Raw genomic sequence first — 27,359 nt, forward strand, 5'->3', positions numbered from 1 at the left:
TATTTACATTTAAAAAGAAAAGAAACAGTTGAAATTTATTTTAATAACATAACCCAATATATCCAGAATATTACCTTTATGTGATTAAAGAAATACTACTAGTGAAGTATATGTTATTTGGAACAACACCCTCAAATCTCTCTCCAGCATATCTCAGTTCACAGCAGCCACGTTCCTGATTTGAGAGCCATGGGTGCCCTCCATTAGGGAGGTAAGGGGCCTGGTCTAACCCTCTATATGCTAGCATTGAGGGATACAGTTGCTTACTAGTATTTCTTCTCAGGTCTAAAGAGCAGGAGACACAATGCCCTGAGTGAGAGCAGGGAGCTCCAACCAGGAAGTGTCCACTTGATGCTGGTCACAGGTTCTTTCCGATTGCAGAAATCAGACAGCAAACAAAGGAAAATGGGGTCCCAGGAGGTGAAGGACACATACCCTGCAATCTGTCCACAGCCTTGACTCCATAGTTTAAATACTGTAAATGCAAACTTCTAATTTGGCAATTTGGCCTTAGACCTAATGGCCAGGCTGTGATATCTGTTTCCTCCTGTGGTCAAAGGCCCACACTGATAAGCAGCTAGGCTGGTAATCCTGATGAGCTACATCTCATTCCAAAGCCAAAAATCCTCCACCAGACCACAAGGTTTATGCAATATTTCTTGTTCTCTTCAGACTTGAAAAGTGACAATTATTCAAATAACTGAATTTTTGAGAGATATTTGTGTGTGTGTGTATTAAACACACACATATAATAGTACTATATATTACATATTGTAACACAAACAGAACCTTCTCATATGTCTGAGTCATCTTGGGGTTCCCATTCCAGGATCCAGGGAATCCTGGTTTGGTTTATATCAAAGGTAAACATTAGCTAGAATTAATCTCAGCCCACATTTACACAACACAATATAGGTTGATATTGAAAATGTTGTCCAAACTATGTAATGTTTTGAACAACCAACAATAAAAAAAAAGAAAATGTTGTCCATTTAATCAGGGTTTATCAATTATAAAACAGGCTGATCTAGAGGGCTGTGAAAGACCACCAAGTCCTGTATTTTTGAAACACAGAAAGCCTAGAGAAGACTTCCCAGGAGGTCTCTTTGACTTAAGAGATACAATTCTTTGTCCTTCTTTTATGTTATGGAAAGTCTTCAGAAGCAAAGCTTTGTCAGCCCAGATTCCTCCTAGAGGCAAATGCATGGAGACCATAGGGTGCAAGAAAGCACATTACGGGGCCCAGAACCTGAGGACAACTCTGGGGAGAAAAAGTCCAAATGACTGAGAATGAACTGAAAGTGACTCAAGTTTGTCAGTTGGGAAATTGGAAAAGAATGGAGCAGTGTGGATTTTATTTGCCACATGGATAGGAGATTAGCCCAAAAAAAAAAATAATAATTGCCAACACCCAGGGAATCCTGGCTGCAGAGAAGCAGCCACAGTCAGAGATTTCTGGTGGCAATGTAACTTCTGCAGCTCTTTGTGATGTAATCTGACTGTGGCTATTAAATTGTTCTCTGTGCATATTTCTTCACTCAGTATTGCCTTTCCTGGGAGCCTGTCTTCAGCAGGAGACTGTTTTAGGTCATCAGCTGAATTGTGTCCTCTCCCCAAATCTCATAGTGGATGTTCTAAGTACCAGTGCCTCAGACTGTGACTCTATTTGAATATACGGCTCATGAAGACATGATCAGTGTTAATCCAGTTAGTTGGGGTGAGGTCTAATCCAATTAATATTTTCCCCTTATAGGAAATGGCAATAAGGATGAAGATAAGCACAGGAAATGTCATGCAAACATAGACGTAAGATGGAAATCTCGATGTCAAACAGTGGGCCTGAAAGGAAATCCTTCCAGGCAGCACCCTGATATGTAGCCTTGGGAATTAGGGCAAATAAACTTCTGTCCTAAAACCCCATCTGGGCATTGTCTTTTGATGCCATATGGTACTGAGGCAGCCCACTAGGACACACATACTCTGTCCCTGCAGCGTGTCTGAATGAAGATGCAGTTGAATCGCGTCACATTCCACCAGCACTGAAAGGCTGAACTGCTGCAAGAAATGACATTTCTCACTGGAACATTATGAAGGCAGGTGAGGACACAGCTGCTGGCCTGATGGGGCTTTAGAGATTTGTTTTGTGGTGTGGCACAGTCCTGAAAAACTCAGAGAGTACTTTTACCTCAATTGTTTGTGCAACCCTCACTCCTCTTTGTCCCAACACTTTCCTGGCAAAGGTGTGAGTTTTTAAGTCTTGTAAAGGAGTGTAAGTAAAGTGGAGATGACTGGCACATGGGCTACCTGGGGCAGGTAGCTAAAATGAAAACAGTAGCCACAGGAAAGGAACATTCAGGGCCCAGTAAACATTGAAAATGATGTGAAAATGTTTTCTCTGTTATTTCTCCAAGTGTGCAATCTGGAGATTTACACCTATTCAGTTGCCAGAGGGAGGAATGCAGTCTAGATTTCTTGGGCAATGGGAATGTAGGTCACTCAAGTTCTCAAGTCCTCAGACAGAGACTGGAGGAGTCCCCACACTTGGCCATTTGTCCTGGCCTATCCTAGAAATCTCCCGTTCCTGCCATGGAGACCCTTCCCCAGTAGGCTCATCTAACCTCAGACCAGAGATATCCTTGTTCATGATGTGGTGAACTTCCTCTTTCCCCAAGGAGACGGAATTAACAAGGGGCTGCATGGAACTCGCAAAGAGATTGTCTTACATGTAGGCCAAAAATTAACACCGACCATCCTGGCTGACTCCACAGGGGATACTTTCATTGAAAATCTTTATACCCAGATCAGGTAAATGTGAATATGTACATAGTCCTCCATACAGTGGTGACGCTGGGTCATCTGGATAAATATTTGTGTAGCAAAACTAGGATTTAATACTTAATATCCACCCTACCAGGCATGTCCAGTGGTGCAAACATGAACATTCTGCCAGTTTCAACATGAGATACCCTACTCCTGACATTGTAGGTCACCTAGTCTCCCCCACCACAGGGAGAGGGAGAGGGAGAGGGAGAGGGAGAGGGAAAGAGAGAGAAAGAGAGAGAGAGAGAGAGAGAGAGAGAGAGAGAGAGCCAAAGGACTTCCCAGGGGTGATCACAGGACTGGCCTGGATTGGTCCTCTCTGGGCTGCTCTTTTACCTGTGGGTGCCTCCTGATAAGCGGCCACAAGGGTATTGGGTCAGGGCTGAGTCGACATGTGAAAATGCTCCCACTCTAAACTTTTGGGGCCTAGAACCTTGGAAGGTTTGCACACATCAAGAAAACATCTTGGGCTGGGGTTGTGGCTCAGTGGGAGAGCACTCATCCAGCACATGCGAAGCTCTGTGTTTGATCTTCAGCACCACATAAAAATAAATAAATAAATGTCCACCTACAACTAAAAAAAAAAAAAAAATCCTGCTCTGTTGTGCATCTCCCTTCACGTGAGCTCAATAGGGAACTGACTGTCTCCAGAATGCATGTGCCTGATCACCAGAGTTCTATGTTCTTTTGGGTCCTAACACCGAGAAATTGAGGTCGCTTCCTCAAAGTGAAATGACCTGGACCTCTTCCTGTACTAAGACCTCCCTAAAGTGTCCTTTGGGATGTTGACTTGTCATCTGCTTCTCCATGCAAAATGGTACAAACAGAAATGGCCTTTCTGCCCCTTGGGAAGCTGTCAGTGTGTCACTGCCCACCTCAGTGGAGGCTAACGGCAGGCCTGGCAGGTGCCCTGGGGAAGACTCAGACCTCGAAGGCAACATGAGAACCCAACTAAACTAAACCGAGTTTAATCCATATCTTGAGTCCATGTTCTGTCTGGAGGCAGAAAACCGCCATCATCATAGAAGAGAAAAACCCGCCATGTACCAATGTAAAACCCAGCTGGGCCTGGGCTCCCTGGCTCAGTGCTGGGCCACTTTTGAAGTGAAATGCCTGTGATGGCCACATGAGGACAGCCTTGCACAAACTGAGGCCAACCTTAGAGCTCTCCCTGATTCCCGCCAGTCACAGGGATCCCAGGTAGTGGGTGCACACCTGCCTTTCTAAAAAACCTCAGAGGCCCTGTCCAGCATGCATCCTTAATTGCAGCTGGACACTCTGCACTTTACAAGAGAAAACACAGCATCATGCACTGCCCACCCCTGCCTGTCTTGATGCAAACAGAGCTGGTCTGTTTCAAAGGGAGCTGTGTGCTGCCTTGCTCCCCAAATTTCAGTGCTGCAAAAAGTCACATAACACAGAGAAGATGTATCATCAAGAGGGGCACAAGGGTCTCTAACTTAAGAAAAAAATATTTGACTTTCAATATGAGTCCAGGAAAGCTGATTCCAGACTTTCCTAATTTTGTAAATAATCCCATATCATGCCAATAGATAAAGTTATAAAGACTCACTAATCCACTAAAATGCACCCTGCTTCTCTTTGCCCTAGTTAAATATGGGAGACCTTGAGACTCCCTACTCCCTGGGATCCCTTCATATTGGATGATGCAGCTGGGCCTGGGGTCCTTTCGGCTCCTCTGTGCTGCACCCTGAACCTCTACCTTCCTCTCAGTCTCTGACACCTTTGGCAGCCTCCACTGTGGGAGAGATTCAGAAAATACTGGAGTGTATTTAGAGACATTTCATCATCAGGCTATGATGCCTTCAATTTGGTTCCTTGTTACTTTTCAGTTTTTGTTTTTGTTTTTGTTTTTGTTTTGTACCAGGGAGTGAACTCAGGGGTACTCAACCACCGAGCCACATCTCCAGCCTTATTGGTATTTTATTTAGAAACAGGGTCTCACCGAGTTGCTTAGCACCTCACCACTTCTGAGGCTGGCTTTGAACTCATGACTCTTCTGTCTCAGCTGAGCCCCTGGGATTACAGGCGTGCACCACCACGACTGGCCCTTTTCAATAATTTTTAAATTTTGTTTGTCAGTAACAGCATTTTAACCAATGTATTTTGGGGATCAGTTTGCTCCATTTATGAAATGAGAACAATGTTTCTATTGAAGCATTGACTGGGAAACTTAAGGCACATGCCCAGGATTCATGGATGCCCAGTACACAGATGCCTCACCCTTGATGATGAGAAAAATGAATATGGGGTGAGAAGAGGGAAGGGAGCCAGAGGGCAGAACAGAAAATGTGCCTGCCCCCATGAAGTGTAGGCTAACGGGAGCTAGGCATGGTCCTTGGGTCTTGGTGAGAGGAATGGGCACTTACTAAGGCTATTTCCCTGAAGGCCATTTCCCCAGCTAAGCCAAGCTCAGACTGGTAACAAATGTGTCCAATATCCTTCAAGCCTCGGCATGCCATGTACCTCTGGGAGTCACAACTTGAGGTCTTGGCTTATTGAGATTCAATCAATGCAGTCATCTCTTCTGGGCACATTGGGCTGGGTGCTGTGCTGAAGGTTAGCACAGACTCTTGGCATGGCAGACATGGCTTGCTCTGTCCTAGGATTTTTTGGACAGTGCAAGTAGCAGTCTCAATAAGAAGCAATGACAATAGGGGACCAGGCTTTAGTTTCATCCTAGTGTTAACAACAGCACATCAACATATGGCCTTAAACAGTGCTGATGAAGGAACTCCCTGGTGGGGTCCTGATGAGGGGTCAGGCAGCAGAGATACAGAAAGAGACTCAGAGAACTATGGCAGTAGCTGGCAGCATGATCTGGTGCCCTTACAATGCTAGAAGAGCAGCCAAAAGCAAAGTGTTCACTTGTAAATATTCTCCATGGATGGTAAACTCCCTGAGACCAGGGTCAGGGCTCAATGTCCAGGCAACATTGACACATTCAGCCCCATAGGAATGTCCAAGCCTGAATATTTAGGGGGAAAAACCCTCAAGATCACTTGGATTTTGCAAAATCCAGAGCCATTCTTCTTGGCATGGCAACTCCCAAAAGGCAGGACATGCTGAACACACATGGAAGAGCTTTCTAGCCCGAGTTCTCAGTGACAGCTGTGTAGGGCATGCAGGAAAGAGTTAGGCTTGGGTGTCCAGGCAGCTCTGAGGCTCTGAGTGGGAACAGGGACTGTAATTGGATCATATCTTTCTATATTTTTACACACCATCCCAGAAGTTCACTAGCACCAGCGCAGTTGTATATGCTTCGAGACCTTTAGCTCAAGAAGTGCAGCCTCAAAGAGCACAGTAGTAATTTCATCACACACACAATGCACTATTTTTTTTTTACATTTGAGCATTATCTGAGTTACTGAACCATCCATAATTTTCAACCATCATTCTTAATTCTGCAAAAGAGCTTGTAGAAAAGATGTACCATGGTTGATCAAGCCATATTGCTCCTCTTGAATATTGCAGTTCCTACGAGTTTTTAGCCAGTATAAAAATAATCTGTAAAATGTAAAGATCTTACCCCAAATAGTAAAAACAGAGTGGGGGTAGAGGAAGTGTTTTTGAATGGGGGAGGATTTGGGTTTTCTCCCATCCCTTTCCCATAAGACCAGACTTCCTTGGATCCTGTCTCCTTGACACAAGCTCTGCCCTTGAATGATCTGTGTCCCCTTAGCCTCTTTGTGTCTTTTGCCCCTATTTAGCTCTCTTCCTGGGGTAGTTGTGCTGAATGAAGAAGGTGGGAAGCAGCGCCCCCTCCTGGCCATTCACCATTAGAACTGGGAGAGGAACCAGCGATGGCCAGACCAAAGTTCAGTTGTGAAATAGAGCTGAGAAGCAGGGAGTACCCCATTATGAGAGAAAAGAGCCCAGGCCACAGCCTGGCTCCTGGAAGACACAACGACTCCATGTTGCTTTCTGAGAGAGGTGAAATTTAGTCTATGTGCAGCATCTGGTTTAAGAAGTCAAGTGAACCCTTCCCCATCCACAGGGTGGAAAGTCTTGGAGTCTTCAGGATGAGGGTGGGGTGGGGTGGGGCTGTTGGGAATCATTTGAGGTGACCCAAGCCTCTGATGTCTACTTCTATAGGATTATTAGAGTCCAGCAGGTAAAGTGGTTCATCTACCATGTGAGAGAATGTCATTGTGACTGCATGACCATACCATAGGGACTAGATTATAGAGTGAGGGGTTTTCATTCTCTGTCCTTGGAGCTAGAAGCTCAATGTAATTTGAGGTGGAAACAGTCTCAGTTGAATAAAAACTGATCTTGTGCCAGGAGTCAAGGGACAATGATCCAATATAGCTCTGCCCCAGCTGGTTGTGCAGAGTGGGAGACAGGGCCCCCCATGGCTGGCTTCCCTCTGTGTGTGTAAGGGGCTTCTCCTGCAGGCTCTCATGTTGCCTTTGGAGTTGGTGGCTCCTCTGTCTTTCCATGGAGATTAGTCTCTGTTGAGCAGCAGCTAGACAGAAAGACAGTGGGCAAATATGTGACTGTGCTCAGCCTAGTGCAGACTGGCTTTCTGGGGACACTATGCAAGATTGTTTTCTTCTTCCCAGAGCACTTACCCAGAAATAATCACAGAAGAGTTATGTTGGGAGTTATGACATGACTCAGTGATCAGGCAAGAAGGTGCTGGAAGGGACCACAGCCCCAAATAAGATCATATGTCTGCAAGGGTATGTGTTTGGAAACTAAGGATGCAGTGGCCAGGACCAGGAGTCTGGTGATGGGATGTGTGCACTTGGCCACATTTGGGGCAGAACATCCTGGTCTCCTGGTTGAGAGGAGCTGGGACCTCCCTCACCTTGCTCTCAGAGTGCAAGGGAGATTGCAGGCATGCCTGGAAAACTGCATGTGGCAGAGGAGCAGAGGGGGCATTTGGGTTCTAGTGTGACTTGGTAGCTCTGATTATCCATACTGAGTCTGAACACCCTTCCTCAGATGTGAGATGATTTTGAATGGTGCACTGTAACTGCCAATAACTGCTCTAGTAGTTCTATGTAATTTTGAAGTTAATTGAGGCAAATGGAACTCATTTTGATTGACAATTGTTATAAAAAGTTCAGGTTTTAAATACATTTTTGTAAGTATAACAGGCAAGATATTTTGTAAGTATAACTTAAGAAAAATAAGCAAACAAAAAAGTAATACAAGTGGCAAAATTGCTAAGGTGATGTGCAAAAAATATGTATGGAAACTTCTAGAAGATATGAGTAGGCAGGAAGCCTCCCAAATTCAGCAACAAACTGACTAATACAAAGCCTCTGTGAGGACCTGTCAGGGAGTCTTCATCCTTTCTGCTTTCCTGCTTTCTCCTTTAGATCTGTTAATCTTCTTGGACCTGAGGGAGACTAACAGTGAGATGGGAGGCTAAGATTGATTCAAAACACACCTTTGAGACTGGATTTGGTTTCTGTCACGAGTAGGCAAAATTGCGACATATGCAGTCAAGGGGAGAAATAAAGAATGTCCATGTACTTCTGCCCCTTTCAATGCTTTATTCACTCAAATTACTCAATACAATTTCACTCTATAGGTTCTTAATCAAGAAAATGACAATCCTTAATGCTAGGCACTGCAATAGACATAATCAATTCACAGCAAACAATTCTAGATTAATTCTAAGCACTGCAAACATACTTAATCATGACAGGCTAATGATAGACATTCCCTCTGCATGCTAAGTTCAAAAGTCTCAAGCCTTAGGCTTTAGTCCAGCAGATGCTCACTCACTTAGACTTCAGTGATCAGGTCCAGAACCAAGGCAGGCATTTTCTGGCGTGGAGTGGACGACAAGTTGAGGAGAGGGTCTTAGGGAGAAGTTGCAGCTCTCACCAAGGTCCAGATGAGGCAGTAGAGTTTGAGAGTTGTAAGGATCACACAGAGGATCAGGCATGATGACAAGTGGCATCAAAGGTTTTCCATGGAATGTTCTTTGCCAAATAAGGTAGGAGGTGAGCAGTCCAGTTTCCAATGGGTTACACCCCACTCTGGAGCTACAGAATGGTCTCCCTGCCAAGCGGAAACAGAGGTCCCATGCACTGTGCAGTCCATTGAGTGGGAGGGGCCACAAAGTAGATTGCAATGCCAAACCTAAGTCTCCTTGGCTCCAGGCCAAGTGAAGACCTCAAATAAGCTCCAATAATTCAGAGGTGGCATCCCACATGCTATCACTCAATCAGCTATTCTAAAAATTATAATAAATCTGCCCTGTATTACCTTGAAGAGGCAAGCCAAATTCAGGGGAGCTGGAGTTTAGATCAGGGGTCATCAAATTAAGGGCCAAATTATGTCTGTGTACCAGCTAAGACTGGTTTTTACAGATGCATGTGTGCCACCAGTTGGATACCAGGAAACATGAGCTGTGACCACTGAATTAAGCAACATCACCTAAAAATGCTGCACTCTGGGACTGAGTGTGGACCTCAGAAGAAGAGCGTCTGCCTAGTGCATAAAGGGCCCTTGGATCCATCCCCAGGATGGTCCCCAAAATATAAATGAAGATAAACATACTATATGCAATTATTGTTACTATATTTTAATTCCACCAGTTAAAATCTCTTGGAAGGCGGGTGGCGTTCCGCCCGCCGCAGAGCCGGGCTCCTGCGTCCCGACGTGCGCGGCGGCGGGACTGGGCTGGCGGGCGGGCAGAGCCGGACCAGCCGGACTGCTGCGGGGCGATCGGGCCGGCTGCAGGCCTCGCCATGGACCCTCACGTCCAGCTGGAGTTCCAGCCTCACTGAGCCAGCCGCCCCAGGAGCTTCCTGCTGAGGAAGCCACAGGAGCACTGACCATGTCTATCATGGACCACAGCCCCACCACAGGCATGGTCACGGTCATTGTCATCCTCATCGCCATTGCTGCACTGGGGGCCTTGATCCTGGTTTGCTGGTGCTACCTGCGGCTACAGCACATCAGCCAGTCGGAGGAGAGCATTGTGGGCGATGGCGAGACCAAGGAGCCCTTCCTGCTGGTGCAGTACTCAGCCAAGGGACCGTGTGTGGAGAGGAAGGCCAAGCTGATGACCTCCAGCGGCCCAGAGGTGCACGGCTGATCTGGGCTTCGAGGCTTCCAGTCCTGTTTGCAGCCAGCCAAGCCGCACCAGAAGGGGCAGAACCACACAGATATGCTGCTGTCTGAGAGGAAGGGTTGATGCTTGCTGGCATGGCCTCTTCAGGCTTGGCCATTGCATGCACTGACTCCAGGGTCCTGGCTGTCCTGGGCTTCCCCTTGGCCTCCTGGTGGGGCTGCCCATTGCAGGCAGTGCACAGGCTTGACCTTGCTGGGGCCACGCTGGGGCTGTGGCCCCCTAGTGCTTTTGTTACTTGAATGTTTAGCTGAGCCTGTTTTTTGACAGAGCTACTACTGTAATGCATGAACTAACAAACCTGTGAACTGTACATAGGCCCCAGAAGCACGTGCTTAAAGCCTTAAAGCCTTTTTTTGCTGAATTTTAAAAATACCATATTGAGCACATGGGACCAGTTGATTATGGATGGCCGTACTCACCATGAGCAGAGGCAAGACCATGGAGGGTCTTGGACGTGTAAGGCCCAGGGTTGAACCTGGCAGGAGTCTCTGATGCCTACCTGCCTGTATGTAAAAGAAGTGAGACGTCAGTTTGAAGTCTCTGGCTGACCATTCTGGGTGCTTTGGTGATGTCTCTCTGGCTGGTAGTGGATGAAGAGCCACGCCCCCTCCCTCTTTCCTCCAGGTAGATGCAGCTGTTAAACTGTTAACTGCGCCCATTGATGGCAGCTTATTGCAAGGAAGCTACGTACCTGCTTGAGAGCCAGTGAAGGATGAGTCAGGGCACGTGTCTGGAGGGCTGCCAGGCGTCTTAGTAGCAGAGCAGTGTCTTGCCCCCCCTGGTTGTGAGCATGCTGAGTACCCCATCTTGACACAGGCTTTGCTGAAGTCACTGATCCTCAGAGGAGCACCAGAGCTCTGGTGGCTACTGTCAGCTGAGACCCAGTTGGCCCAGGAGCAAGTTTTTGGTTTTGTTTTTGTATTTAATATTTTCTGCACTGGAGGGGAGGAGGTGGAGATTTGGCTTTTTTCCCCCTCTTCCCTTTTCACAAGTTAGCCCCCTTTCCTCTCTGGTGAGCGCCCACCTGCTGGGTATTGGATTTCATTTTCCTTAGTGGCCCATCTCAAAAGTCCCTGATCTCTTCAAAGGCCCTGCATGTGGTGTGTGGCTTCACCAAGAAGCCACCAGATGCTCCCTGCCAGCCTGTGCTTAGCACAGGAAGAGGGGGTGAATTTCAAGTTCAGGAACTGGTTCTCATGGGCAGGAGTTGGTGGCTTTCAGTGGGGCTGGCCTACGTCTCTTGTGAGCTAGCTGTCCCATGTGAGCTAGCTCAGGTTTTTAATCCAACCACTGTATGCACATTCTACATCATCACCAAAATGTGGCTCAAGTGTCATCCTGGGTCACCAGTCGGAGGCCAGCCCTGGCATGACTTTGGAGTGCTGGCCCCATGCACTTGAGCTGCTGGCAAGCAGCAAGCATAGTGGGAGGCACAGCTCTGGCCTCCTGGCCCTGCTGGAGGCAACTCCCCTGTTGAGCTAATCCACTCTCTAGAGCCCCTGGGAGCTGTAGGGAGCCTCCTTTTTAGCAGCATCAGACACGAAGCAATGGCCTGGGGCAGGGTGGGGAGGGGTGGCTGACTAGGCCATCTGTGCTGCAGGCAGTGGAGATGCACCAGAGAGCAGGAGAGGAAATGCCCTTGCCCCTGACAGATGGCGCAGTGGCGAAGAGGTGGTAGAGGGACAGCTGGGCCTAAGTGGAGGCAATCAGGTGGGGCAGAGGCTGGGAGAGGCCACCCAGCCACTGCAGCCAGGACCAGAGGGGAGGACAGGAGGCCCAAAAGTGCTGACAAAAGAAGGGGGCAGCTGGGTGAGGCTGAGGTGCTGGATCCACCCCTCTCCCTTCCAACCTCCTGGCTGGCTCCCACTACTCTTGAGGCTGGTGGCCCACAGCCTCAGCTGCATGAGTGGCGGGATCTGCACCTTCAGCCTCTGACCCTGATCCCTCAGCTGACTTCACTCTGGCACCTGCAGTTCTCACTGTGCCGCTGAGTTTGTTTGGAGATGACTAGCCCTGCTCGCTCATCAGCTTCACTTTGGAGGTCCTCTTGCCCCTCCATTAGCCAGCCACATCTGTAGAGCCTGAGTTGGCCAGGGGCAGTGCCGGATAAGGGGCAAGCCCAGTGGGGCGCTGGTGGGGTGTCTGGGAGGAGCATGACGATGCCCATGAAACTGGAGAGCAACACACAGTGGCTGTCTCTCATTATCAATGGCTACGTTTTTAAAGCATAGATCCCAAGCCACACACTCCAATGGCTTAGTAAATTATGACCTCTCTCAATTCTTTATCAATAGCCCAACTATTGTGTTCAAGTCTTCTAAGACAGTCAAGAGTTAACCTTTCCCCCTCCATGTCATGGCAGAAGCAACAGTAGGGCAGCGGGAGGGAACGCTCTGACACTGAGCCACTCAAATATGGACTGATTTTTCAGACAGATCTTCAAATGGACTGTGCTACTGTTTTTCTCTCAAAGCTACCAAGTTTGTGCAATAAGTGGAAGGGATGTCATCCCTGTTCAATAAAAGCTGAATGACATTCAAGTTGATTTTCTAGACCACTGAGAAAATCTTTATTTACAATAAATTTCAATAAAATTTGCATAAATATATTCCCAATTAAAAAAAATCTCTTGGAAATTTGTATTTTTCTCTCCTTTTATAAGTGCTCACATAATAATGATTTTTCCCCTCGGCTCACAAAACCTAAAACAGTATCTAATACATTCCAGAAAAAAGGTTGTCTCTGGTGTGGAATACAGAAGGATTTGGAAATAACACTGAAAAAATATTCTGTATAAAAGTGAAATAAACTCAAATTACAATTATTTCTCAAAAAATCACACAGCATGGATATGATAGAAATTTCAATCAAATTAACCAGGTCTCAAAGTGTTTTTCATGTGTTCCACATTTTAGTTTAGAGTAGTTAAGAGAGAAGCATAAAACTTTGTTTGTATCAGCTGTAATAAGAAAGAAAAATAAATGGAAAATAAAAGGAAAAGGAATTAATAGGAAAATATGCATGCTTTTTTGAATTGATGATAAAATAATGATATAAGAATAAAGACACTACACAGCCCCGTACTCAAGCACTGAATCAACACTTCATGTTAGTAGATAGAAGGTCTAAATGCAGAACCCTGACATGACTTGTGTCATGTGGCTTAGTACTTCATCCACAGCCCTGGAGCAGCAAACATGACTGTGGCAGACATCCAGGTGACATCACCAACCCTCCAGACAACCACAGACAGGTGCCCAGACCTGGAAAGAAGAGGAAGGATTTTTACTTCCTGGAGCTAAATGTGTGTAAATGAAGCATAAAATTGGGTCAAAATGTGTCAATGTGACAAGAGCTAAGTATCTGTTTGGGATGGAAGATCAGGCAATGATTTGTGCCACTTATGAATACTTCTGTCATGGTCTTTGCAATTGCCATCATGAGGTGGCTGCAGAGTGATCTGCAGCAAGAGGCTGCTGGAGGTGCCTGTTGGGGCTGGGGCATGCAACTGGAGCTCTTGGCTCAGGGCAGAAGGGAAAGCAAATGCTCCTCAGCATTTGTCATAATTTCTCCTAAGGTAATAACTAACTGAGCTTAGGAAAAATACCTTTCATCATAGAAGTAATAATAGTAGGTGACATGTATGGAATATTTACCAAGTGCCATGTATTAGTCTACATCTCTCTCATTTTAATTATTTAACCCTCACAGCAAATTGTATGACATGAGTTTTATCAATTTCATCATTTTGTAAAAAGGCGACTGACATGTGGAGATGTAAGCCACTTGCTGAAGCTCCCAGCTAAGAAGCAGGAGAGCAGTGCTTCTGAATCCATATGCTTTGGCTCTAGAACTTCTGGTCTTAATCACAAGATGGATAAGTGCCAGGGGTCCAAATCAGAGCTGGGGTCACAAGAGTTAAAGACAAAAGCAGAATTGTTCATGAAATGAAGAGAGAATTTTTGTTGTTCACATAAGAAAAGGGGAAGAGAGAATAACCAAAGATGGGGGAAAACTATGAGAACTCCTGAGGGGGAAAGCCTAAAATAGGGCTTTGGAGAACAGGAAAGTCTGGAATTAATGTTCATCAACAGCCTTATTGAGGTATAATTTAAGAAAATAAATGGTGTGTACTTAAAGGGTGCAATTTAGTGTGTTGAAACAATCCAGAAAACCCAGTCACACGGTCACCACTCATATTCTATTTGTCACTACAGATTCACTTATATTTTTTAGATTTATATGTATGGAATCATATAGTATGTATTATTTTTAAAAAATTAGTTGTAAATGGATACAATACCTTTATTTTATTTATTTATTTTTGCGTAGTGCCAAGGATCAAACCCAGTACCTCACACATGCTAGGTGAGTGCTCTACCACTGAGCTACAAACCCAGCCTTGTATAGGTGGTTGTCTACACAGAACCTGGCCAGGATCCCAGCTCTTGGGACCTGGAAGACATTTCATCTTGTTGGCAGTGCCTGCTGCTCAGTGTGGGTCATTGATCATAGTGCTCTCCACTTCATAATGAGGGCATTATGCCCAATGATGGTGTAGATCCCTGCATCCTCCACCCCATGAGGGGAGTAGATCCCTGTACCCTCCACTTGACACAAGGAGTAGATCCTCACATTCTCCACCCAGTGAGGGGAGTACATTCCAGTGCCTTCCATTCAGTCTGGGGAGTGGATCCCCGTGCCCTCTGCTGCACAGGGGAGTTGATCTCCATGCTTTCCACCCCATGAGAGAAGTAGGTCCCATGTGCTTCACCCATAAGGGGAGTAGATCCCTATGCCCTCTAGCTAGTGGGAGGAGTACAATCAGGTATCCTCCACCCGGAGTTAATCTCTGTATCCTCTATCTGATGAGTTCCCATTCTAGAACATTTCAGTTCAACCCCAGAAGTATGGAACTGGAAAAGACATTGAAGAATCCTGCCTTTTCTAACCTGTGATTAGTATTCTTCTGCCCCGTTTAGAACTTCTTTCTTTTTTTTTTTTAACTGAGTGGCATTTTTTTAATTATTATTATTATTATTATTATTATTTAGTTTTTTATGGACCTTTATTTTTTTATTTATATGTGGTGCTGAGAGTCAGACCCAGTGTCTCAGATGTGCTAGGCAAGTGCTCCACCACTGAGCCACAATCCCAGTCCTTTTGTTATTTCTGATGCCAGGGCATTCCTAAACCATGATTGACCTCTGTTCATCTCTGCTCTCTAGTAAAAATGGCCACAAATATGAAGACGAGGCGTGTCTCATGTCACATCACAGACTGCCTTCGTCTGCATTCTCTAGTAATTTTTTTGTTATTGTTTTCTGCTTCTTAACATATTCTTTATCTCTTCTGTTTGGCCTTTTCACCAACTTGTTTTTTCCATTTTTTCTGGTCAAATATTTTTGACTGCAATAAGTATTGGAGGTGGAGGCAGAAATACCATGGCCTTTGTCCTCTAGGTATTTGTCATTTAAATACCAAATGAAAACCTACAGCCAAGAATCCTTATAGCCTCTCTGAGCACAGTGTCTGAGGGCACTTTGGACTGTGTGACTGAATGCATGGGAGTCTGGTGGTCTCAGAGGGTGGAAGGCTGGAGCAGCCTCAGGTGGGAGGTGGGACCTGGGTGTTAGACTTAGATGAACATGGCAAACAGGCAGGGGCCTTCCCTTCTGCTGTGCGATGACCAGAGCCTGGATGGGCCTAGCATGCTTGTGCTGGCCTGTGCTCCAGGACAGGAGGCCATGGAGCCTCTGCTCCACCTCTGGCATGTGGGGGCTCTGCTGACTTACCTAGTGAACTCCTGGCCAAGGTCGCACCAGGAGCAAAGGCCAGGTCAGGACTCAGGGCTGCAGAGGCTGAGTTAAGGGAAATCTCAGAGAAGGCTGATCTTGCTTTCTTGCGTCCTCCTCTTAATCACCGTCTTCCCCATTTTGCTCCTTCCCTCCTGGTTTAAGGAAAGGCTTCCAGACCTTTCTTTAAGCATCAGAACTTTTCCTTACCCCAGAGTTACAGAAAGCTGCTGTGTCTGTGACTAGAAATGGAGGTGGAGGCCAGAGTCTTTCCACCTTCACTGTCCATCTTCCTGGCCTCGCTGAGGGCCTCGTAGGGCACCATGAAGTTCATCTTCCCTCCTAAGGGAAGTGTTTGTGCCAAAAGTGACAGCATGTGGCCTGCACTGCACTTCTGCCCCCTACCTGTTTGCCACCCCATATCCTGCAGCCCTGGAAATGGCTGGAGGAGAAGCAGTAACACTGCAAACCAAGCACCTTGTCCTGAATGTGAACGCCCTTCTCAGCTACCCCACAGAGAGCTTTTGTTCTGCCGTTTTAAGGCCACTAGGACACCTCCTGCGCAGGGAACTCTGATCATGGTTATGTCTTTCTCTCAGAGACTTGACGTTCTTTTGAGAGACAGCTTCTCCCACTGTAGGATGTTACCTAGAGAGGCAGTTTTCAGTTGATGACATCACCCACCAGCAGTTTCCTCATTGCTGATTGTGAGGCTAACTTATGTCTGCAGGATCACAAAGAGCAGTTTACTATTTAAGTAATTCTTATTTTGTTCTGAAGTTCCTTGTAATCAGTTACTATGTTATTACTGATCAAATGGTCTTATAAAGTAGAATATTAATTATTTGTACATCAATGATAAACTCTGTTGTTTTATGCAGAAAGAAAACGGATCTCTTAATCACTTTAAGAACTGTGAGACACTGACTTGTCTTTTCATTTTCTTAAAGTCCTAAGTTTGTGTTTTAACCAAGGAAAATTAATTTTTTTCTTTTCCATTAAAAAATCCACTTGCCAGAAGTGGCAAACCAATATTTTTTTCTCTTGGACTTACCCAGTAGCTTTGTCCATTCACAGTAAGCACTAGTTCAAGTTGGGGTTGTTGTATTTGGAGTTTCTACTGTCAGACATAACCTCCTGGCTCTGCCTCCTTGATGCTAGCCAACTGGTACTGAGCCATTGTGGTAACTTGGGAATTTCTATTGTTGAACTTGTCCACTGGTGGTGGCCAGAAGCTTCACACCTCTCTTAAGGCTTGGAAGTACCTTGTCTAATCTGTCATTTTGCCAGAACTAGAGCTAACCTATGTTTTTTACTTACCAAAATACCACAAGCATTTTACTGTCTGATTAAATGTCCTTTTCAAACATGAGGCTATTCTGAAATCCATATGGTATGCCATCTTTTGCAATTTACTGTACTTTATTTGCCCAGTCTCCCATTTTAGAACATTTAAATTGGCCCAAATGTATTGCCATTACAAGTAAAAATACTACAGTGAACACCTTTATATTACATTTTTACATTGAGTTATTTCAGAATATTTCTAGAACTAAAGTGGCACCCCCTTTCTCCACAGAAAAGCCCTCTTCACCATGGCGGATTTTAGGACTGTCAGCAAAAGAGTCTCTGCAAAAGAGTTCATTGTAGATAAACTTTCTATTTTCAGGTCGCCCTATTTACTTGGCCACTGGCCAAGAAGATACCAGCACTCCAGGTGCTGGATACCCCCTTACTACAAATGTATCCAGTATAGTACTTTGAAGATATGTATAAACAAGGCCTCTGGCCTTGAGCTGGGCTTCACAGAGATATCTACATTTTTAAGATAAGTTACAAATGGGCCCATGGTAACAGCTGGCAGGGGAAGGAAAGAAAAGGGAGATGAAGCTCTCCCCCTCTCAGGTGTTGTCCTTGAAGAATTAACTTACCCAGAACAGTGAAAGAAAAAGTTGTTTTTATGTGAACTTCTGCAGACTGTGAACTTCTGAGCCCCTCCCCTTACATGCTGGGTATAAAATTCTGAAACTCCCTGAACTCAGGGTTCAGGGGATTAATTGATTACAGCAAAAGCTGTGCCCTCTGAACCTGGCTGCAGCCAAATAAAACTGTTTCCTGCTATCTTCGGTGCCTTGCCTCATTTGTCCCTACAACAGAACTACATTTGGGAGATAAAAGAATGTACATTTTTATAGCTTACATATTGTCAGTTTCCTTAAAGGAAATAATATCAACATTTTTTTTCAGTTTTAAGAGGTCATATTTCTTTTTTTTTATTTTCTTTATTGGTACATTATAATTATACATAATAGTGGGAATCAGGCTGGGCATGGTGGTACATGCCTGTAATCCCAGCAGCTCAGCAGCCTTAGGCAGGAGGATTGCAAGTTCAAAGCCAGCCTTAGCAATTTAGTGAGGACTTAAGTAACTCAGTGAGACTCTGTCTCTAAATAAAATTCAAAAAAGGCCTGGGAGTGTGGCTCAGTGGTTATGTGCCCCTGGATTCAATTCCCAGTACAAAAAAAAGGGGGGGGATGTTCTGGGATTGTGGCTCAGTGGTAGAGCACTTGCCTAGCATGTGTGAAGCCCTGGGTTCGATTCTCAGCACCACATATAAATTTAAAAAAAATAGTGGGAATTATTGTGATATATGTGTACATGTACATAATGTAAGTTTGGTCAGTTTCATTCCTCACTACCTCCCCTTCCCCTCTAATAGCTACTTTCTATTGAGCTAACTCTAAGATAGACTTTAGATATCAATTAACTCATCTTCACAAAGATCTTAGAAAGTAACTCAATCTTTATTTTAAAAATAAGGACTCAGGCATGGTGGCACTGTCTGTAATCCCAGCAGTCCAGGAGGCTGAGATAGGAGAATCGAAAGTTGAATGTCACCCTGCTCAATTTATCAAGACCCTGTGTCAAAATAAAAAATAAAAAGGACTGGGAGTATATCTCAGTGGTAGAGCACCCCTGGGTTCAAACCCTGGTACTGCAAAAAAAGAAAGGGATACATGGTTCTTTTTCAGATCATATAAATCTTTCACCTTTTATTTTTTAAAAAATAACACAGAATGATTGTATAAGTTCAAAGTTGAATTTGAAACCCATCTGTCTAACTCCAAAGTTCATGTATCATGTGAACTTGCTAGTATTTCAACTAGCAGTGTGTGAGAATGCTTGAATTTAAAATAAAAACAATTTTTTTAACTGGGTCAAAGAAGTTTTGTCCAACATCGTTACTTTTCCATGAGAAAACAGCCCTTGATGAAGGTAGAGAGCAAGTCACAAAAGTCATGCACAATTTTAGTGAACTTCTGTTTAATTCCACCTCCCTGCCAGGCCTTGCATCAGTTCCTTGAAATGGAGCTGTGGGGTCTCTGGTTTAGCTCTGATAACTGCTGCTAACCTATGTTGACAACTCTCCTCAAAGGTTTGATTGTTGCTGTACCAGAACTGCAGTGAGAAAGCTAAGCAAAGATGCTCTGGGCCTTTTTCCAGGAAAAGGAAGATTTCCACTCCTGCAACCGTGAGTTAGGGACCCACAGGCAGGATTAGTGCCACCCTAGGAGCAGAGCCATGCCCTAGGCTGTCTTACAGAGCAGTTCTGAACTAGAGAAGACCTGAGTGTCAGATGAGTCCCTGGGATCAGCAACTCAAGCTGACTGAAGAAAGCAGGCCAGGCAGAGGAGACTGGTGTTCTAGAGATGCCAGAGACCCATCAGAACCCCTCAGACAGGCAGAGATGGGCAGCAGGTTTGGCTACTCAACAGAAACAGACATAGGACAACCACAAGCAGGTGCACACACATGCCCACATGCACATCTCCTGCTCCCAAAGTCTAGCCTGGGCCCTTGGGTTTTGGTGGCCCCCTGGAGCAGGAGCTTATCCTGAAGAAGGTTAGTTGTCAAGCAGTCAGAAGTTTGAATGCAGCTACCTGTCATAGGCATGTGGGAGAAGGGGAATAGAGGACCATCAGCAACTTCTGGGGAGCCATTTAAATTTAAAACAATCCTTTTTAAGGACTGGGGGGTGTAGCTCAATGGTACAGCACTTCCTAGCATACCCAAGGCCCTGTGTTCTATCCCTAGCATTGCAAGAGGTTAAAAATTCTAACATTTTGATCCCTCAGTTCATAAGTATGATGATTGGGTGTTCACCCTATTGTGTGAGATGTGCCTCCCTCTAAACCTTGTTATGACATCAGCACATTAATCATTTACTCACATGCTAGGCAAGCACTTTATCTCTGAGCCACAACCCCAGCCCCATCTACAACTATTTTAAAAAAATCTAGGGGCTATTTTTTGTATTTATTTTTTAGTTATAGCAGTAGAGTGCTCGCCTCAAATATGTGAGACCCTGGGTTCGATCCTCAGCACAATATAAAAAAATAAACAAGTGAAATACAGGTGTTGTGTCCAACTACAACTAAAAAATAAATTTAAAAAAATTTTAACATTTTAATTTACTCTATGTCCATAAAGAGAACATCAGATTCTATCACCAAACCTTGGTTATTTCCTTTTTTCAAAAGGAAATTAAGGGCTGGGGTTGTGGCTCATTGGTAGAGGACTTGCCTGGCATGTGTGAGGCCCTGGGCTTGATCCTCGTCACTATATATAAATAAATAAAATAAAGGTCCATTGACAACTAAAAAGTAATTAGAAAATTAAAGGACTTAAAAATTAGTACACTGTGTAGTCTTCTTGTGTTGCTCTTTAATCTTGAGTGAATATATTTTAAATAGAGAATGCAGCTTCTAAGTAGCACAGATTCTGGGCTGGGGATGTGGCTCAAGCGGTAGTGTGCTCGTCTGGCATGCATGCGGCCCGGGTTCGATCCTCAGCACCACATACAAACAAAGATGTTATGTCTGCCGAAAACTAAAAAAAAAATAAATATTAAAATTCTCTGAACCTCTGACTTCCCAAAGCATACAGAAAATGAAAGTGAGGAAAATCAGAGTGGGATTGGGGCTAACAGTGTTAATGTTTTCCAAACCCTAATTAGCATAAATTGGGTCCAATAGCATTTGTATGTTTCCATAGCCTAACCAGTATAAGCGTGGACACATCATAATGACCCAAGGGCAATATAAACCCCTAGATTAGCACACTTGGGCAGAGAAAGCCTGCTATCATGTCCCCTCTTGCACTACAAGAGATCTACCTTTCTTCAATAAATCCTACCATTACATTCAAAAAAAAAAAAAAAAAAATTCTCTCTCTCTGTCTCTCTCTCTCTCTTAAAAAAAAATGTTTACAATCTACAAAGCTTAAGGATCCCCCAACAAACCTCAAGCGCGATGTTCTGTTGCATCTACAATAGTGAAAGAAAATATACACCATTATTAGGAAAAAATGAGAATGTTACCTTTAAATTTACTTGAACTGAAATATTTATTCCCCTGGAACCATATCTGCACATTTTTAGTATTGCTTTGAAAACTAGAATTCAGGAAAGATGATTACTTTGAATGTACACTCTGACCTGTGAGGGTCAGTGAAGGGTATTCCTCCAGCCACCTTACTTCAGATGGGAAAGGGGTGGAGCTCCCCTGACCCTGCTGACTTCCTGGAGCAAAGCTGGCTCTCTAGTGTACCATGAATGCTCCTGATTAACTTGCTTTGCTTCTTCAAAGTGTTTTCAAGACTATCAAACACTGAGTAGCTGTTTTAAAGATTGGAAACAATGGGCTGGGCTGTAACGCAATGGCAGAGCACTTGTCTAGTACACATGAAGTACTGGGTTTGATCCTTAGCACCATAAAAATAAATAAATAAAATAAAGTTATGCTGTCCATCTACAACTATTTTTTATATCTATTTTTCAGTTATAGGTGGACACAATATCTTTATTTTATTTCATGTGCCCTTGCATGCTAGGCAAGCACTTTACCTCTGAGCCACAACCCCAGCCCCAACTACAACTATTAAAAAAAAAAGATTGGGAGCAATGATTGGGAAGGCTCCCTGTGAGGTTTTATATAACTTCACGTGGAATTAGGAGTGAAGGAAAGAAAAAGAGTACTTGCTCCACCAGGGGAAGAGCTGGGTGGGGATATTAGACCTACCAAATATCACAGAGAAACTCCTGCTTACATATTTTTTTAAGTTATGAAAATAACTTGAAGCGGTGTGTGAGAGAGCTTTTACCAGCAAGTGGACCTCTTCCAAGGTTGGCCTCTCTCTGCCGGTGTGGGAATTTCCATCTCTCTGAGGGTGATGCCTCAGCTCCTGTCCTCCGCAAGAATTAACAGCCTGGGCACTTTGCTTCTGGTCCTTGATTCCAAGCTTGTGTAGGATGCGTAGGTCGTGCCGTGATCTCATTCCAGAGGGGAAAGGACAACAAACTCAAAATGCAGCAGGGATTAGAGAGCCTGCTGGGCATTTTTCTCTTGGAGCAAGTCTTTGGCAGGGGCAGTGCCCCTTCCTGGGAGGTCCCAGCTGCATTCCTCCAGGGGCCTCCCCTGCAGCCAGAAGAGTTTGCTCAGGACCTGGGGGGGCTCAGCAGCCTCCTACCCCCAGGCAGTGCTGGGGCTCCGCCCTCTGTGAAGGTGCTGCGGCCACCTGGGGCGGCACCTGTCATAAACTGCATCGTGGTGGGCAGGGTGCAGTGTCCCCGGCCAGCACTTGTCATAAATGGCACTGTGGTGGGCAGGGTGCTGCTTCACTGTGGAGAGAGACTTTCACTTTCTTTGTACTGATGTGGATATTTTAAATGTTTTAAATCTGCATGTCATTACAGTTTTTAGAGCTTTTTCTCACAGAAGGACACATTTTACTGGTATTTGAGCCTTCATGATTTAAGGACAGCAGGAGGACTTTTCTGTCCCCTGTGGAGCAGGTGCCACTGAACCCCCAGGTCCTGGCTTCTCAAGGCTCCCCCTTGAGGTGACCCAGCAGCTGCTTCCTTCCCTATTTTTTATTACTCGTCTTGGAGTAGAAAAAGACCCCAAATGTGAATGACATGCGCACTTGCTCTGGTCAGATCTCAGCCTTTTTCTATTTTAGACATGACATGGGCAGAGTATGGTCAGGTGCAGGGTGGCCTTCAGTACCTCCCAATCCTGCCGGTCAGCATTTTATGACCAGCCTCCCAACAGAGAGATCTCTGCACAAAAACTAGGTAGTGCTTTAGGCAACACGAGGATTCACTTTGACTTTTATGGTTGAATTCTAAAAAGGTTAGCCTAACTAAACTTCATAATTGCTATTCTTATTTATTTAAAGTTGCCTCCCTTTGGTATATAAAAGCTTGAAAATTGGTGGTTATTTTGGATAGTTTTCAAGTATCTGCTACTTACGTATGAAGTTTTTGCTAATCAAGAACATTATAGAAAAGAAGTCTCTTCCCATTTCTTTGGCTCAGTTACTAGAGTTTTACACTCTGATCTCTGCTGCCTAACACTACCCCCCTTCATATAGCAAAATAGGACAAGAATATTCAATAAAAGTTCTGCGATCTTAGTGACATGCACACAGGTTAAGTTCTGAGGCATGTCTGTCCATGTAGCAGAATGTGACCTCTATTGGACTCTAAGACCTACTTTCTTTTCCTAAATTTGAGAGTTGTGTTAAAGCACATAGAAGCAGAGGGACAGGACAGAAGGGTGATGACCCCAGCCCTTATCCACCTGCCCACATCTAGCCATCAGGTGAGCTCAGTGCCCCCTGCAGGAGTGACAAAGCAATGTCCCCGTGGACAGGACTCACTCACTCACCCTTAAACCCCTGATGCTCTTCACATTTTGGAGCAGTAGCCGCTCAGCAAGGTCTGTAGAGTTTAATTTGATGTTGGATATGTCAAATTACTGTGTTTCTCAATTGGGAAAAAAAAAATTTCTAGTAACTATCTTTTTATTGTCATTTTATTTCATGTTGCATCAAAGTCTTATTGTCTTTGGGAAGGCTCCAGAATTAGAACATTAGCATTTTACCTGACAAATATTATTTTACCAAAGGTTAGTCTGCTTGAAATTAAAATAGAAAAAAATAAAAAAGTAACAGTAATCTATGATTCTTAGGAAGCATTGGATTTGCAGATGGTTCAAAGCAGGAAGTCGAAGGTACACTTGACTAAGCCCTTTTGTGATTAAAGAGAGGGCAGCACAAGCTGTCAGGTGTATTATGTGTGGTACCATGTCCCCACAAATAAAAAGGAGTTGCTGTCTACCTGAAATGTGTAGCAGCCCAGGTATGCTGGTTGTGAAGTCAATGAAACTGGCACTGCTGGGTGTCTTCCTGCACAGTGATGAGTGTTATGTGGCACTGTGCTAGGTGACAGACTTAGGAGTGACTACCTGGTTACTTACTAGATCCACACATTATTTTGCTGCAGCTTAGCAAATTTATCATAGACTCAGCCAGCAGCGAGGTCCCATGTTCATGCTCACCACTGATGAATAGGAATGACTGCAGAAAACTTCTGAAATATGATGAAGCCGAGTAGGGCCACCACTAGCTGTGTCGAGCCAGCTCTGCTTGTTTAGTGCAGTTTCAACGCCTGACCTTCAAAGGCACTCACTGTTCCCACTTGGCCCCACTTTTTTCCCAGGGCAGAGTGAACCACAGTGGATAATTGAATGTGTCCATTTTATCCTATCGTCTCTGTGAGCTGCTCCCAGAGATAGAAAACTCTGTGAGGGGTGATTTTTTTTTCCCCCTAATGTTTTGGACATCTTTGAGCAAATGATGCAGTGCTTCTGAACAAACCATGCCCTCCAAATACTAATGAGCTCCTCTTGTTAAAAACTCAATCTAAGGCTTTTTCCAAAGCATTTTTAAGTTGATTTAATCTTCCTTAAGTTTGCTTGAACAGAGATGATTTTGTATTGAGTTTTAGTAGGAAGCAGTAATTCTCAAAGTACTTTTTTTAGTAAATGCTAATGTTTGTCAAGTTTGCAACCTAGATTTACTTTTGTTCCCCTCTGATTTGAAAGACAGAACCAGAGGCTAGTGCTCTGTAAACTGACTGCATTCAGGCACAGCTCTCTTGGCTCCTGGGGCTGCAGGATGCCTGTGAGCGGTGCTGGCTGTGTGGGAGTGAATCCTGATGTGCTGTCCTGAGGACATTCAGTTTCAGTGTCACTGCACCACAATGGTCCTTTGAAGCTGGCTATGGCCCAGTGCCCCAGACCAGTCTGTCTTTCCCTTAGATCTGCCAGGACCGGATGGAGAGCAGAGGGATCGGTTACATCAGCGTCTTCCGTGCTGGTTGCAGGGAAGCTGTTAACAGGAGACAAAGCCTTCGGAGTTTCTGCAGTCTTCCCGGTGCTGACTGCGCGTTCGCAGTTGTTGAAAAGTAACGACCAAGCCCCGTAGGCCTGTGGGGCAGCCTGAAGAGGTTACCTTGCAGGTCGACCGTTCCCAGTCTCCTACCCACCACCCAAGGAAGCACAACTTTAGATGAAGCTCCAGGACCCCTGGCTCCCACTCAAGGTCCCTTGGGGAGTCGACTGCACAGAGCGCATGGTGGACAAGCGCCCGGGGTTATCTGGTCCAAGGGGTCCCCCAGGTCCAGCAGTGGCTGAAGCTTCCTTGTAGGTGATGGAGCCCTGTCCACTCCCAAGTGGCATCTCTAGCAAAAAGGACTTTGCAGGACCCAAGAGCTTCCATCCTGATACTGAAGGGAAAAAAAAGAAAAGCCTAGCTAGCAAAGGAGAGTCTTCAGGAGCACCCGGTTCTCACAGATCAGAAATGGTACTAAGGAAACTGCTCCTGCTCAGCTCAGGAAGGTTCCTGAACACTTATGGATATGTTTCTTCTATTTATTTATCTATCTACCTATTTATCTACTTTTTTATTTATGGGAGGTACCAGGGATTGAACTCAGGGACACTGAACCACTGAGCCACAATCCCAGCCCTATTTTGTATTTTATTTAGAGACAGGGTCTCACTGAGTTGTTTAGAGCCTCACTTTTGCTGAGGCTGGCTTTGAACTAGCGATCCTTCTGTCTCAGCCTCTGGAGGCGCTGGGATTACAGGTGTGCACCACTGTGCCTGGCTTATTTCTTCAATTTTTAAAACAAAGGATGTTAGCCTAGACAGTCACTATGTCACTTTTCACCGGAAGAGATACTGGAGCTACTGTGTTAAACTACCAGGACCACACAGGCACCAAACAGCAACTGCAGTTAAAACCTGACCTGCTATGATTAGAAGTGGAGAGGAGTCTGTGGAGCCCCAGCCAGCCTTCACAACCACCAAGTGCAGCATGGCTGATTCTAAGCAGTCTATCTTTCTTCCTTTTTTTTTTTTTTTTTTTTTTGCACAGTGCTGGAGATTGAATACAGGGCCCCATGAAACGCCCAGCAAGAGCTCTATCACAGAGATACACCTCTAGCCCTTTCTATTTTTTTTATATAAAGATAGATAAAGTCTGGCTGGCCTCAAACTCGTGATCCTCTCTGCCTCAGCCTCTCGGGTCACTGGGATCAGAGGCGTGTGCCACAGTACCTGGCTTTAAGTAGTGCCTCTCTGTCTGAAGACAAGCTGGTTGTGAACATTACCTAGAAGCAGGGAAAATGTGCAAACTGGACTTGGTTTATCTGCAGCTCAAGGCAGAAGCAGGGGCTCGGTCTCTGTGACCCATGCTGTGCTGCCTACTTCCTGTTGGAGAAGCAGGTGGTGGCGGGGGCCACGACATGAGCAGGCTATTTTCACTTACTTGTTGTACATGGCAACACAAACGCCATTTTTGGAAACAAACACCCAGGCAAGTCGGCATGGCTGCCAATGTTCCCTGTCCTGCTGGCTGGAGTCGATGACGTCCCTAGTGAGGTGGCTGGCCTTCGATGTTGCACTCTCCAGCCCCACCTGATGCCTCTCCACAGCTGATGCTCAGAGCTGATGTGGCCTCCTTCCTGCACTCTTAGTAGGAATCATAAAAGTTTCATTAATGATTTTATTCCAGTTGGGCCAACTTAACTGAACTATTCCAAATTTGTTATATTATTTACCAATAGGAAAGTAAGCTTTAGGATATGAAGATATTCCCCGCAGGAATGGTCCTCAGCCTCTGCTGATGGGCGCTCTCAGTGCTGAATGGACAAGGTGCACCTTCTTCCCTGTACAGTGCCATCTTCCAAGAGGTCAAACACTTGCAAGTTCCACCCTCACGTACTTTGCTCCCATCCTTGACTTGCTCGTGATATTCTCTCCCCGCTGTTCGTGGGCCTGTGTGTTTCCCCCTCGGCTCTTAGCACCCCATATCCCACTTCATTGTTCCATGAAAACAAGAATTTCGGCCACATTTCTTCCCTGTCCTATGTATCCCAGTTTCTGAAAGAAATGGCTGGCATGAAGCAGGTGCTCAGTAAGTGCAGAGTGAGTTAACAGCATGTTCAAGATGGGAATAAGTGAGAAACACAAAGATGGATCCATGAGGATGTCAGAGCACCTGGCAGTGTCCTGATAGCCCCCGGCCCAGGGGGTACAGCGGTTAAGGACAGTTCTGCACCGAGTCACTGCAGCCCTGAGCGGCTAAGGGAAGAGCCAGAAGCAGCTCAAGCACTACTCAGAAACATGGAGTTTTCTCTCAGGACCCCGACTCGCCACCTGGCTTCCCTGCCTCACTCTCCCAGAGGCTGTTCCAGCTTGAGAGCCCTGGGTGGG

General features: G+C 45.2%; 1 protein-coding gene and 1 non-coding gene across 2 annotated transcripts; both read left to right on the top strand.

The window, feature by feature from the left end:
* Positions 1 to 9,643: 9,643 nt before the first annotated feature.
* LOC113201665 (stannin-like) lies at positions 9,644 to 9,904 on the top strand. The gene has a single exon (XM_026415488.2). The coding sequence runs from the start codon at positions 9,644 to 9,646 to the stop codon at positions 9,902 to 9,904; it is 261 nt and encodes an 86-aa protein (XP_026271273.1).
* A 9,958-nt stretch (positions 9,905 to 19,862) lies between these two features.
* Positions 19,863 to 19,963, top strand: LOC113175026 (small nucleolar RNA U13). The gene has a single exon (XR_003299924.1). It is a non-coding gene; the product is annotated as a small nucleolar RNA U13 (small nucleolar RNA).
* Positions 19,964 to 27,359: the final 7,396 nt, after the last annotated feature.

This window comes from Urocitellus parryii, chromosome 13, assembly GCF_045843805.1.
Source record: "Urocitellus parryii isolate mUroPar1 chromosome 13, mUroPar1.hap1, whole genome shotgun sequence".
Lineage (NCBI taxonomy): Eukaryota > Metazoa > Chordata > Mammalia > Rodentia > Sciuridae > Urocitellus > Urocitellus parryii.